Genomic DNA, 13,964 nt, shown 5'->3' with positions numbered 1-13,964 from the left:
GGTGCTGCTGTCTCTAGGTTGGATCGCCAGACCCAGGCCACGACGCTGGTTCACCAGAACTTTGGTGGTTACCTGCGGTCCCGTGGTGAGTGCTGCCTGCCAGGTCCTGGGCCTGTGACTCTCAGGGCTGCTGTTTCCCTGAGGGCCTTGCAGGAAAAATCTTTTGGGAAAATTGCTAAGCGTGTGTAAATTATCCAGAGCTGCAGTTGGTCAGTCTTGCGATACCTGCGGGTTGTGACCCCTGTTGTGGCGATGGAAAAAGCTGTTGGCTGTGTGTCCCCAGCTCATTGCCACCAGCAAAGGAACCCGTTTTGCCAGCTATCTAGCAACACTTGCTGTCCCAGCACATAGTGAAATTGCCAGCCTTCATCCTTGCCAGGCTGTGAATCCTGGTGCTGAGACCCTAGAGCCCAAACCCAGAGAGGGGGAATACTGCAGCTGCCTGCACTGTGCTGGGATGTTGGCGGGTGCAGGTGTTGTGCCAGGGTGTGCTCATGACTCTTTCTTTTGCAGTGAAGTGCTCGGCGTGCAAGAGTGTCTCGGACACCTATGACCCTTACCTGGGCCTGGTGCTGGAGATCAGGGTACTGCAGCAGGGTCGGGGATGGGGAGGAGCTCTGCTCTCGTTGGGGATGTTCCTGCAACTGCCCCATTACTGCTCTCCAGGCTCCTTAACCTGCCAGTGTCAAGGCACGGTGCAGGCAAGAGGGAAGCAGCTTCCGTTGTTGTGCTGCCTTCTCTGTCTGACAGAGCAGTGCCTGTTGCCTGAGTGTGAGCCACAACTCCTCCGTTGAGGCTCCATGGTGTTGGGGGGCAGCGCAGCTGTCCCTCACAGCCTGCTGGCCATTGCCTAGCTGGTGGCAGGCTCACGGGTTTGGTGTAGTCTGTGGCCCTGTACTCATGCTCTGTGTTATCTCTCAGGGCTAGCGTCTCAGCAGGGAGCCGAGCTGTTGCGTGGACAGGCCACCCGTGCCTTGACCTCTCCTCTGTCCTTGCAGCCAGCCACAAACATAGTGCGGGCACTGGAGCCGTTTGTGAAGTCAGACGTGCTGGGCAGGGAGAACACCTACATGTGTGCCAAATGAGTGTGTGGGGCTGCGTGCAGGAAGGGGCCCGTGGGTGTGCTGGTGGGAAGCAGGTGGAAAGCCTGCCACAGTACAGGAGGGCTTCTCTACCTGTTCCATGGCTATGGTGAGGTATGTGGCCATGGAAGCCTGAGATGAAGCCTGCCACTCCTCAACTCCCTCCTGTCGTGAGGAGGACCTGGGCCAGCAGACATGGCTGTGAGCAGGTGCCCTGGAGCGGTGCCTGGTGTCAGCAGGGTCATTTCTGTGGGGTTTGCCACTTGGCCAGGGCTGGCAATCATCTGGGTGGTGGAACAGCTTGAATAGCCCGAGCTCTTCCTGTGCAGATGCAAGAAGAAAGTGCCGGCCAGCAAACGCTTCACCATCCACCGAGCCTCCAATGTTCTCACACTCTCGCTGAAGCGCTTTGCCAACTTCAGTGGAGGCAAAATCACAAAGGTGAGTGCTTGGCAATCCAGAGCTGGGCCTGTCTCCTGGCCTGAGGTCCTGCTGCCTAGAGCGTGGTGTGGAGCACTGGATGGGGGGTACAGGCTGTGCTCTGCCGCAGGAAGCGTGGAGGTCTGCTCTCGCAGAGTCCCCTTGCCTGCCCTGGGCCACCTGTGGGTTTTGGGGAGAGGAGCTCTGCCAATGGGCACTGTTCCTGCTGCTCTTCAGGCCAGGAGGGTCCCCGGCCACAGCCCGGCCCTGTTCTCTCTTCTTCTGCAGGCCAACAATGGGCAGTGGTATCAAATGGACAATGATGACCTGGTATGCTCTAGCAACATCAAAGTGGTCCTCAACCAGCAGGCCTACGTGCTGTTCTACCTGAGGTGAGAGCACCCTGTGTCTCCCGGCCCCTCTGCCCCCTGCTCTCAGCATTTGGGACAGGGCTGGTAGCACGTGCCTGGGTGCGGGAAGGAGCTTGGCCCAAGTAGCCCCAATGCCCATGTGCGTGTGCTGGCTTGGAGAAGGGTGGCAGGGAGAGGTCCAGCCCCTTGTCATGGTTTTGCTGTAGATCAAGAGCACCTCGCCTCCTTGGAGCTTCTGGCTCCTGTTCCTTGCGTGCATCTCTGACAAGAGCGTTCCAGTTGCTCAAACCCTTGCAGTTAACACGTGCACTTCTCTGCCTTCACCAGAATCCCCAGCCCCAAGAAGAGCTCGGAGGGGCCCGTTGCCAAAGCTGCCTCCAGCCTGCCTGGCCACACTGGCAGCATCTCCGATCAGGTCAAGAAAACTGTGAGCAACAGACCCCTGTTTTCACCGGTGATGGGTCGGGTGAGTCCTGAAGGATGCTCTCGGCCATCGCTCCCGGGAGCTGGGAGCTGCTGCCCCTCTGTCTGCTCTGCAAGGGCATGTGGGCTGCAGCTTCGCAGGGAGGCAGGCACAGTGCTGCGAATGGGCAGGTGTGAGGGAGGACAGTTTGCAGGAAGGATCCTGCTGAGCCAAGGGTTCCTGTGTGGGCCTGGGGAGGGATGGGGAGGGCAGTATCGCTCTGTGTCCTTGGCTCCTTGAATTGTCTCCTCGCTGAACTTCTCTCTTTCTCTTTGTCTCGAGACCAGACATGCTGCTGGGGAAGAAGCTGCCGGGGCCAGAGGAGGTCAGAGTCCCTGTGGCCCGCAGCACATTTGGGACAGGGCTGAAGCTGCCTGCTGGGTCTCTGTCCCCCAAACTGCCCCTCAAAGCCACCCACACGGACACAGCGCTGCCCGGTGATGCAGCCCGGAGTCCCAAGAAGCTGCTCTCCTTCCCGCAGCTGCCTTCTGTGCCCGTGTTAATGTGCCACGCACCGGCCCTGTGGGGAGGTGGACACCAGCCCATGCTGCAGAGCTGGTGGCACCAGGGCTGGTGTTCGTCTCCTGGGCATGGCCCAGGGATACTCCAAACCCTCTTGCCCTTCTCCTGGACCACTCGAGCTCCCTGCCCGGCTCTGCCTCTCCCTGCCCTGACAGGGCTGCACCCCCAGCCCACCTCCCGCTGTGCAAGTCGCAGTAAAACCGTTGGCCCACCTGGATGCGGGAGGCATGAGGGTTAGGGTTAGGGATCAGAGATAGGGTTAGGGGTTACAGTTGGGGTTAGGGGTTAGGGTTAGGGATTAGGGTTGGGGTTAGTGTTAGGGTTTAGGGTTTAGGTGTTAGGGTTAGGGGGTTAGGGGTTAGGGGTTAGGGTTGGGGTTAGCGTTAGGGTTTAGGGTTGAGGTTAGGGTTAGGGGTTAGGGGTGAGGGTCAGGGGGTTAGGGTTAGGGGGTAGGGGATGGGATTAGGGTTTAGGGATTGGGATTGGGGTTAGGGTTAGGAGGTTAGGGTTAGGGGGTAGGTTAGGGTTAGAGTTAGGGGTTAGGGTTAGGAGTTAGGGGTTAGGGTTGCGGTTAGGGATTAGGGTTAGGATTAGGGGTTAGGGTATTAGGGTTAGGTTTAGTGTTAAGGGTTAGGGTTTAGGGTTAGGGTTATGGTTAGGGGTTAGGGTTAGGGGTTGGCATTGGGGTTAGGAGTTAGGGTTAGGGCTAAGGGTTAGGGTTTGGGTTACAGTTAGGGTTTAGGGTTAGGGTTTGGGTTAGCTTTAGGGTTCAGGTTAGCATTAGGGTTTGGGTTCATGTAGGGTTAGGGTTCAGGTTAGGGTGTTTGGGTTTCGGTTCGGGTTAGTGTTCACAAGCCCAGGGGAGGGCTTGGCAGCATTGGGATCTGGATTCCTCTTTCTGTGAATAATGCTCTTATTAAAATTTAACATGTTAAACAAACAGACCTGCCCCAGTTCCTGATGCTCTCCTTTGCAGGGCCTTTCCCAGGCTCAGCTGGAGAGGTAACATCCCCAAACACTTAGGCAGCCCCAACCTCTGCACGTCCCTGCCCCATCCCCTGCTCCTGAGCCAGGATGCTCCTGACAGATTCCCAGGCTCCCCTCGCCCCTTCCAGACCCCACTCCCGATGTTTCTGCTCCACAGGGGCAACCCCGCAGCATCTGGCTGCTGCCCCGTGTGCCCTGGCTCTGCCTGGACTTGCTGCTCAGCACGGCATGCAACGAAGCACATTGGAGACAGGGAGATTTCTAGACAAAATGGAGCACTGAATTTTCAGAGCTGGTGCTCAAGCCGGTGCTTCTGGACTGCAGGATCCTCTGTGCCTGCTCCAGGAGCAGGGCTGAGGTTTCCCGTCACGCTCTCATCGGCCTCAGCTTTCCGGGGCACTCATGACTCACTGCCCGTCCCAAGGTGCCGACTCAGCCATGACTCAGCTGCTGAGTCACCGTCTGTCTTGGTGGCCCCGTCTGTCTCACTGTCCCCTGAGTAGGCGCAGCATGGCTGAGCAGTGGTTGCCTGTGGCTCGGCCTGCCCTGCTGCCCTTGGCAGGTGCCTGTCCTGCAGGCACCCAGAGTCCACCCTGCCGAGGCAGCCTCCTCCCAGGCTGTGCTGCCTGCAGCCCTGGCACCTCTCGGCTCCCAGCCTGAGACCCCTGTGTAGCTCATGTGGATCGGCCTTGTCTTGTGTGACCCCAGCGCTGGGCTCAGGGGAGCAGGTTTCATCCTGGGATGAGCTCCCGTCTTCTCTTCCCACACAACACAAATCTGTCTCCTGCAGCGTGTGATTCCTGGCCTTCTTGCTGCTTCTTGTCTTTCCCCTGGATGCTCTTTGGAGCTGGGAGGCCCCTCAGCCAGCTCCCTCCCTGTGGGCGCTCGGAGCCTGGGGAGAGCCTGGGGCACCAGGTGCTGCCGGAAACCTTCCCCAGCTGCTGCGGATGGAGCAGCCCGTGTCCAGGCTGGGCCCTTGGTGGAGACATGGTGGTGTGGTGGTGGCTGACGCCCTGCAGTGCCAGGTGCACCCGAGGCAGCCGATGAGCCCAAAGACTTGCGTTCTGCCCTTGGTAGGAGGGAGCTGGGTGTGTGCAGTGTGGGGTCCTGGCCCTGTGGGGCTGGGATCCCCACTCTGTAGCGTGGGGAATGCCTACCACATCCATCTGTGCCTCCCCATAGCCCCTCTGCCCTTGCTCATGCCCCTGTAACCGGTTCTCCCCTGGAGCAGGGCCGGAGCAGCTGGAGCCCAGGGCTCCGTTTCCAGGCGGCGCAGGGGGAGCCAGATGTGCCTCTGCCTTGGGCATGGGGTGCCGGAGGGGCTGGGGGTGCCGGAGGGGCTGGGAGTCATGTCACCGGAGCTGGTGACTTGGAACAAGTGACCTGGCCTGCCTGCACTTGCGCTTCCTGGCCCATGAGATGGGCAGCGGTGTTCTCCAGGGCCCAAGGGCTCAGGGCTGCCCCATCTGCCATTCCTCCATCGGGGCCGTGCCTGGGCAGCGAAGGCCGACAGTGCTCTCTGCCTGCCAGGGGGTTTGCTCTGCTGGGGCCACTCAGCTGCGGGAGATGCTCGGCTGCCAGGTGGGGACGTGGCCAGGCTGGGGGCCGCAGCAGGAGACCTGGCTTCTGCTTGGTCTCCTCTGGAGCAGCGTGGGGATGTGGGGCATGAAGGACGTGATGCTCAGCCCTTCTGGGCATGGCCGTGGCTTTGACCTTGTACAGCAGTGCTGGCTCCAAGAGGGGTCAATGGGGCAGTGGAGAGCGGGGGCTCAGTGTGCCGCCTGGTATGGGGGGCACCTTGGATGCAGCCCCTGGCAGCATTGCGCTGATCCCAGTTGTCCCAGTGTTCAGTTCCTTGGCACACAGCGCAGGGAGCGTGCAGGCAGGGGAGGCACGGCGGGGGCTGCCAGCGACCGGCAGGGACCAGGCCGAGGTGAGGGTTTGGGGAGAGAGGTGGGAGCAGTCCCTGCTGAGGGCTGCTGGGGGGAGCGCGACTGCCCGGCAGGCCCTGCCGAGCCCTGGAGGTCAGAACCCTTCCCGTGCGGCTGGCACGGAGGGGCCATGGGCTGAGTGCTGAGGCTGCCACTGATTGGGTCCCATCCTGCTCCCATCAGAGGGCCAGGACGAGGCATGCGGCCATGGCAGTGCATAATCTGCAGCTCCCGCACAGGCCGGCGGGTGAGCAGGGGGGCAGTTGCCCATAATTGCTATTTTTGGTCTCTCCCCATCACTCTCTGTCCGGCTCCCTAATTCCTCCCTCTCCTCCTTTAGCCCAGAACTATTTTTTTCTTTCTCTCTCTCTCTCTCTCTCTCTCTCTCTGACTCCCTGTCTGTATTTTCCTCCCTGTGTGTCCTACAGCCTGTTGCTATTTTTTTCTTTTTCTAAATCTCTCTCCCCCGCTCCCTGTCCTCTTTTTTCTATCACCATGTCCTGCTTCCTGGCCTTCTTTTTTCTCTCTGTCCCCTCTTTCCTGCCTGTATCCCCTGCTCAGATGGCTGCGCCTTCTCCTCTCCGGGCCTCTGTCCTGCTCCCCATCCCCTTTTGCCCTTCCTCCGTCTCCACCCTGGAGGCCATCGCTGTTCTGTCCTTCTCCACCTCCTTGTCCTGATCCACATCCCTCTGTTTCTCAGGCTCGCTGGAGTGTTTCCCGTCCTTCTCTTGCTCTGTGTCCCACTCTCCATCTGTGCCTCTCCCTTTCTCTCTCCTCTTCCTTTTCCCTCTCACCCTTTCCCCTCTGCCCCTCTGTCCTGCTCCCTGTCCCAGTCTCCTGGCACCTTTTCTGTCTCTCTGCCCCCCGGCCCGCTCCCTCACCCTGCCTGTGTCAGTCTGTCCCTCTGTCCTCCTTCCTGCTCTTCTTCTCTTTGTGTCCCTCTGTCCTGCTGCTTATCACTATTTTTATTCCTGCACCCCGCTGTCCCCCTTCCCCTCTATCTCTTTCCCGCTCTGTCCCTATGCCGGCTCCTCACCAGTATTTTTCCTTCCTCCACACCCTGGCCAGCTCCTGCCCTGTGCCACTGTAAGGGACAAAGCCCATGTAACTGTGCTGTGAGCACAGACAATGCCTCAAGAGAAAGCTCCAGAAGCCAGCCATGGGGAGGGGCCTAGTGTCACTCTCCTTGACTGACTGATGTCTCAACCACTCCTGAAACCGGGATGAGAGAAGAGTCCAGAAGCCTTGGACTGGGGCCAATAAATAGGGACGCATACAAGCCTCCTGGGGCACTCTCTACACCACACCCGCTGTTGGCAGGTCCAACGCTGGATCCAGGATTGGTGATCTCTCTCTCTGTCTCTCTCTCTCTAGCTCTCTTTTTCTTTCCCTCTCTCTTTCTTTGCCCTTGATATTGCTAAGTAACGCAAGGCCTATCTCAACTTCTCATAAAGCTGCTTAGCTTATGTGACATATTAATATGCAGAGGGTTAATGCTTATAGAGTGTTTGTTCCATTAAAGTTGATGTTGGTGTATGGACCTTGAGTGTTATCTCACCTTAATCCACATCGAGGGGATTTGCAGACCTTGGTCACTCTCCCCTTCTCGTAGGTGGGCGTGATGTGGACGGGAGCGTCTACGTGTTGCTTGATAGTCCTCAACTTATGAATTGACTTTTGCTCTCCTAGGCCTGAAAAAGACTTGGTATAAGGCCTCTTCTCAAATGGCATATACGGCTTGCAGTTTTAGTGGCTTGCACCTGTGAAGCCATTGCTAAGCAACTTAGTAGAGCAGAAACCGCAAGTAGGCAAGAGTTCAAAAAGGCATGTAGCTGAGTTAATAAACACAACTGACTAGAAGCTGAGATTGCTAGAAGTAAGGATTGAATTCTAAAATATACCTGACCAACAGACTATATAAGTAGTAGGGGATGAGTGAACCGATGACGAGGACTTGACCTCAGACAGTGACGGTCTCTCCTGCCGGTTCTCATCGTGTCCAAGAATCATTACTTTCTATAGTCTGTTGCCTGTTACTCTGTAAGTGTGATGACTTTGTCAAATCATGATATTACCGATGTGTTAGTGTTACGTTATCTTTCTTTTTCTTATAATCATTTGTACGATGCTTTTAATGTGTATTAAAAAGTATTGTTAGATCTACTTTCTTTGAGTCAATCGTACTTTGTCATTGGGGCACTGTGGCCACCTGAGTCCCTGTGACATAGTGTGATTAATCGGTGTCAGAAGTGGGATACGAATTAGAACGGTGATGAGGCTGTGATGTTAATTGTGAATTTTTGTTTTAGATGAATAACACCACCAATGGTACATGCGTAGGACAAGAATTGCATTGCGGTCTGTTTGCCACATCTCAAATCTTAGCCCTGGTGGTAGTCATTATAGTAGCCTGGTTCTTTTATAAGAGCATTCATTGAGAACCCCCGACCCATAAATTGGGATCGCCAGCAACCCCCATAAGCCAACGTAAGAAATCCAAGAGAGATGGCGGAGGAAGCAGGGCCAAGTAACCCTGCCGGGGGGAAGCGCAAATGGAAGCAAGGATCACCATCTGGGGAGGTGGGTCCCGGTCCAAGAGCTGATGAATACAGATGGGGAAGGAAAAAGGCTCCAGCATTGTGGGAACATGCAGAGGGGGCCTCTGGACTTCCCATTGTTTCATCAGCTCAAAGAAAATTGATTGATGCGTGGTCTGTAGAATATCTTGGAGCACCAATAGGGTGGCGCAATGAACATGGAGCGATCAGACTATTGGCAGGAGATGTTCCAGAATCAGGAACCATTGGTCAGGTTTTGCATTTTCTGATAGAAGGAAAACCAGGGAAACCAGGAAAAGGTAAAGGATGGTTAGCACGGAGATTATTGGCTCTGTATCTCACTCTCTATCAGCAGACAAGATTGGCAGTTAATGCAAAGGAGCACTTAGAAGAACAAATTGAGAAACTGGAGAAACAGCTTAACCAGCGTTCGACTCCAGTCATGCAGGGAATAGCAAAAGCAGCTGTGAGCCTAGAGTGCTGGGAGGGGGATATCTGGAATGATTCCGATTCTGACATAGCTAACCCGGTTCAGGTCATTCAGACTACCTCTGACACCCAGGGTAGCTTAAGGACAGTGATTAAACGAACACCTTACTCACCAACAGATGCTCAGAATATAGCTGACCAATTTTGCATTAAAAGCGGAGAAGGTCCATTAGATTGGATTACCCGAGTGTGGGAAACCGGCGGGCAGAACATTAGTTTAGATAATGAAGAAGCGAATGCAATCAATTTAGGGTTATGGTGGAATCCCAAATCCTTGGTGAGGCCAGGGGAAAAGAGTCTGCTTTACTGGATTGCAGTGAGTTTGGAAGATAATGGTGCACTGGAAGCCCCAGCTCTGAAAAAGATTGATGGTCCAACCGATGTTGAGCCAGCTCTAAGGAGGTTGTGCATCTATCGATGGGTGACCACTCAGGGGGTACGACCAGACGATCCATGGGATCTGGTGGTCAATGGTGACGACATCAGCCAAATAGCTTCAGCTACCACTGGAATGGTTAAATTTTTGCTGTTAAGTGAAAAATCCCAGTGGGCTGGAGGAAATGTCCCTACATTTGGGGAAATGGCGCGAGCGTTAATTAATATGACAACTTAATTAATTAATATGACAGCTAAGCCTAGTATGGTAGCAGTGCAGGTTAAAGGGAAACAGATGAAGCGCTTGCGGGATATGACCCAATTAGAAATTTGGCAGGAACTGTTAGCTAAAGGAGCTAATATGGAAAAACTTGATGGAACCCCCACATCCAATCTCAAAAACGCGTTGCAGAAACTACGAGAGAATAGAAATAATAATGATGTGATGCAAAAACAAAATGCAGGAAATAATCAATGAGTTGCACAACTGGTAGTTGAGCAGGCAACCGCTAATTATGGGAACTGAGCCCAAGCAGCAGATCAGGTGGAACAATTATCACAAGATGTCAGCCTGATCAACTTATCTCTGCCAGATGCTCCTGCACATTTAAACTAGAGGAAGGGCCTAGCCCTCAGGCCCAAAAAGATAGAGGAATGATTTGGATAGAGGGTATTGGTCTTAAAGGGCAAAACATTAAATTTTTGGTAGATACAGGAGCTTCTAGAATGATATTAAGAATTAAGGATTTTTATAATTTGGAAGGGAAAAGGCTTAACCGGAAGCATAGAATTCAAGGTATTGCAGGACGATTAGTAGAGGCCTATGATGGCCTGATAGAAACAGGTATAGGACAGGGACTAGAGACCATGGAGGTCCTAGTGGCTAGAGTTGAGTTTAATTTATTGGGGATGAAGGATCTGGAAAATCAACAGTGGAAAATAGAAGGGAAAGATTATATTTTTGGGATGACTACCATTTTACAAGAAATTACAGTTCCCGAACCTACCTGAATCATTAATAGAAAACAGTATCGCTTACCTCCCAGATCTACTGAAGGGACTCGTAAAGTAATTAGGGAATGGTTAGATAAGGGATTAATTGAAAAGGCCAGTAGTCCTTATAATAGTTCGGTATGGCCTGTTAAGAAAAAGGATGGGACATGGTGACTGACTGTTGATGTCCAAGCTATCAACTCGGTTACTCCCAATATCCATGTTGCTACTGCAGATTTAGTAGGAATTTTAAGCGCACTACAAGAAGATAACACTAAAAGTTTTGCTGTGGTGAATGTCTCGGATACGTTCAGTTCAATCCCATTAGCAGTAGAATGTAGAACATATTTTGCTTTTTCTTTCGATGGTACCCAATATCAGCCTACAGGACTGCCTCAAGGGTACAAACATAGCCCTACATTAGCTCATAATGTGCTGAAATCACTCTTAGAGGAATTAGATTTAGGAAAAGTTAAAATTTACCAATATATTGATGATATTCTAATTACTGGAGAACATGATGATGAAGTAAAAAATGCTGTGTTAAAAATAGCAGAACATTTGGGAAAGAATAAATTAAAAGTAAACCATGAGAAAATACAGGGACCTGGAGCAAAAGTAAAATTTTTAGGGGTTATAATTCAGGAGAAGGGTTTTTCTATTCCTGATACTGTACAGAAAGAGATTAGTCAATTGAAGGCCCCTGCAGATAAAAAGGAACTTCAAACTTTATTGGGAAAATTAGGGTTTTGGAGACAGCATATTCAAGGATATGTTCAGCTTACTAGACCTTTCTATAATTTATTACAGAAAAAGGTTCAATGGGAGTGGACATTGACTTATCAGAAATTGTTAGAATAAATTATAATATTGTTACTAGAAAGTACTACTTTAGCTAAATATGATCCTAAGATACCTATAGAAATTGAGTGACAGATTTCCTCCTTTGGATGGCAGGCAAAGGTCTCCCAGCGGGGAGCCATTATGATGTTCTTTAGGAGAGGATGGAAACAGTCTGAGCATAATTATGGTACCTTTTGGAAAATGGTGTTAGCGGTCAAAAACATATTAGAGTCTGTCATTGAATGGATAGATAATCCAGAAGGACAACTGGTAGTAATACTCAAAGGTCCAATAAGAATAATTCAGATGTTGAAAACACAACAAGAACTGGGTAAGACAAGTGCCACAATGTCTACACGAATTCAGCTTTTGATGGCCATAGAGGCCTTACAATCAGCAGTTGATATAATAGAGGTTATAGGTAGTAAGAATACTGACGTACTAGAACAAGAAGTAACTTGGATGGGTAAAGCAGATGGACAACAATATGTTGGGAAAAAGATACTGCTAGAAGATCTACAAGAAAGCGAGACGTGGTTCATTGATGGAGGGAGGACGGCAGATTTTGGTAAATTCATAGCAGCAGTAATATCACTGCAGGGTGAGGTATACACTGAAACGGGAGAAGGTACAGAACAGCGGGGTGAAATATACACGTTATATATGGCTTCACAACTTGGTGCCAGATGTAACAGATAGTCAGTATTCAAAGGGGTCACTGATTGGATAGAACGTTGGAAAGCTAGAAAGCAGGCAGGAGAAGTTGTTAATATTGCTCATTGGGATTTGTGGGAAAAGATTCCTACTGAAAAGTTAAAGATTGCATGGATTGGATCACATGGAAAGATAGACAGCTGGGTACAGTATGGAAATGAAAAGGTGGACAATGAAATTAAGAAAGTTAGACAGACAATGATCCGTCAGGCCAATGTGGCTGAAGAGAAAGAAGGAAATGATGATGTAGCCCGGTTGCTGGAATTCTGGCATAAGAAATTTGGACAAGAGGGGAGAGAGGCATTAATAAGGAGATGTAAGAAATTACAGATTCCTTTTAGTAGTGACCAGGTTGAATCGCTATTAAAAAACTGTATGAAGTGTAACCCACGGAGAGCTAAGGAAATTGAGGGTGTAATTCCCCATCGGTTGAAGCAGAATAGGGGACGCTTTGAAATGTGGCAAACTGACTATATTGGTCCCATGAAAGGTCGTGGATATTCCTATGTTCTGGTAGGAATTGATGTGGTCACTGGACTTCTTCGATTAAGTCCTACTAAAGCTCAATCGTCACAGCACGTGAGGGATTCGTTGATTAAATGGTTTATTGCTACACCTACTCCTCAGTTTATTCAATCAGATAATGGAGGACCCTTCGTTGGGAAAATTGTTAAGGAATGGGCCCAACAAGAAGGGATTATTTGGCAATGTCATCTACCACATTCTCCGGAAGCTAATGGGGTAGTTGAAAGAGCTAATGCAGAGGTTAAACGGTTTATAAAGCTCTTTAAGCTGCGTAGCACTGATTTTCCTACCATAAAGTGGCGAATGAATCGTCATGCTTTAAAGATGGGAATCCCTATAGACATGGTTTTTCAACCTGGAGAAGCTGTGTACCTCTCTGAACAGGATGAACAACCATGGCGATTATCAATAGGCGATAAAGTGTTATTTAAACAGAAAACTGATGAAAAACAGTGGAGATCAGGAATAGTTGTGGATTTCAAACCTTTATATAATGTTGTGCTAATAGGGACTGAAAATGATTTTATTTATAAAATTACCACCAGACTGGTGCGGAGTTGCAATACAGGCTTACCCAAGGGGAGATCTGGAATGATCTCCTCGAACAAGACATAAGTGTGGATAAGGCTTTGGTTTTACATTTCTTCTTAAAGCCTTAGTGGATCCGGAACACCCAGAAGTAAGATGGGAAGACTTTAACAAAGAGTATGTAAGATTATCTCGACCGTGTGATCTGATTACTAACGAATGGAACAGATGGCGTATCATTGCTAATCCTGGGTTGGATGGAAGACCAACAGACGTGATTTGAAGATCTTTTGCATCCTCTTTGTGGACCTGTGGTTCACTGCTTACTTTACACTTTCAAACTGACCATCGGATTCTCCAACTCAAATCTTTGCCTTGGAGACTCCCTTGGACAATAGTACAGGAACTGATCAAAGCCAGAGCATTGAATAGACAATTGCAAACTGAGCTAGAATTGTGTAGATTAAAATTGGAAAAAACAGAAGCAGAAAATAGAGCACTTACCTTCCGAAACGATATCATTTGGCTTTCAGAAGCGTGTACTGAAGGAGACACTGGCTATCAGCAGTATGAATCTAGTGTGCTGGATGAGATACTGTGTGATACTGATCTGGATCCTAGTTTTGGTGATCTTGATTCAACATTCTCCTTGGACGCTTAATTGCAAAGATATCATTTGAATCATCATTTGTCTAACAATACCTAGCTTCGATTAGTTTCGTCTTTAACAAAACATCACTTGAGACTTAAAAATATGTCTGAGGACAGAGGAGTGATCGCTTGTATTCCTGCCATATATAGTGCTGAAGAGGGAATCAAATTTTATGGAGTTCCAGTAGGGTCTGATGTTATTGATAAATATTATAATCACACTTCAGAAGCTCTGTATAAGGCTTCTGGAGAAATTCCAGTTCAATATGCTACTAATGCATGGTTCCAATCTTTAACTGAGCGGAGTGAAATTCCTATTATTTTATTAACCAGTATCTCACAACATCCTTTTGGAATTAGATTTCCAAATCCGACAAACTTAACTTCAGAATGTCCTGAAGATTTTTGGACAAGTTGTGTACCGAAAAACGTAAATGAATCCTTGTATTGGTTTTCATTTGGGGAATTAATATCTAGAGTGAATGGCAAAAATGTGACTATTGATTACTGTC

At 50.4% G+C, this 13,964-nt stretch overlaps 1 protein-coding gene across 1 annotated transcript in view; it reads left to right on the top strand.

Moving 5' to 3' along the window:
- Positions 1-9,436, top strand: part of LOC143173402 (ubiquitin carboxyl-terminal hydrolase 36-like) — a 61,935-nt gene extending 52,499 nt beyond the window's left edge. Inside the window, 7 exon segments of the mRNA XM_076363623.1 lie at positions 18-85; positions 514-584; positions 999-1,087; positions 1,412-1,523; positions 1,791-1,894; positions 2,201-2,339; positions 8,690-9,436. Coding sequence (XP_076219738.1) covers positions 18-85; positions 514-584; positions 999-1,087; positions 1,412-1,523; positions 1,791-1,894; positions 2,201-2,339; positions 8,690-9,436 — 1,330 coding nt within the window.
- Positions 9,437-13,964: the final 4,528 nt, after the last annotated feature.

The sequence above is a fragment of the Aptenodytes patagonicus genome, unplaced genomic scaffold, assembly GCF_965638725.1.
Source record: "Aptenodytes patagonicus unplaced genomic scaffold, bAptPat1.pri.cur scaffold_72, whole genome shotgun sequence".
Taxonomy (NCBI): domain Eukaryota; kingdom Metazoa; phylum Chordata; class Aves; order Sphenisciformes; family Spheniscidae; genus Aptenodytes; species Aptenodytes patagonicus.
Note: the sequence above shows the minus strand (reverse complement) of the source record. Positions and strands in the feature narration are given on the sequence as shown.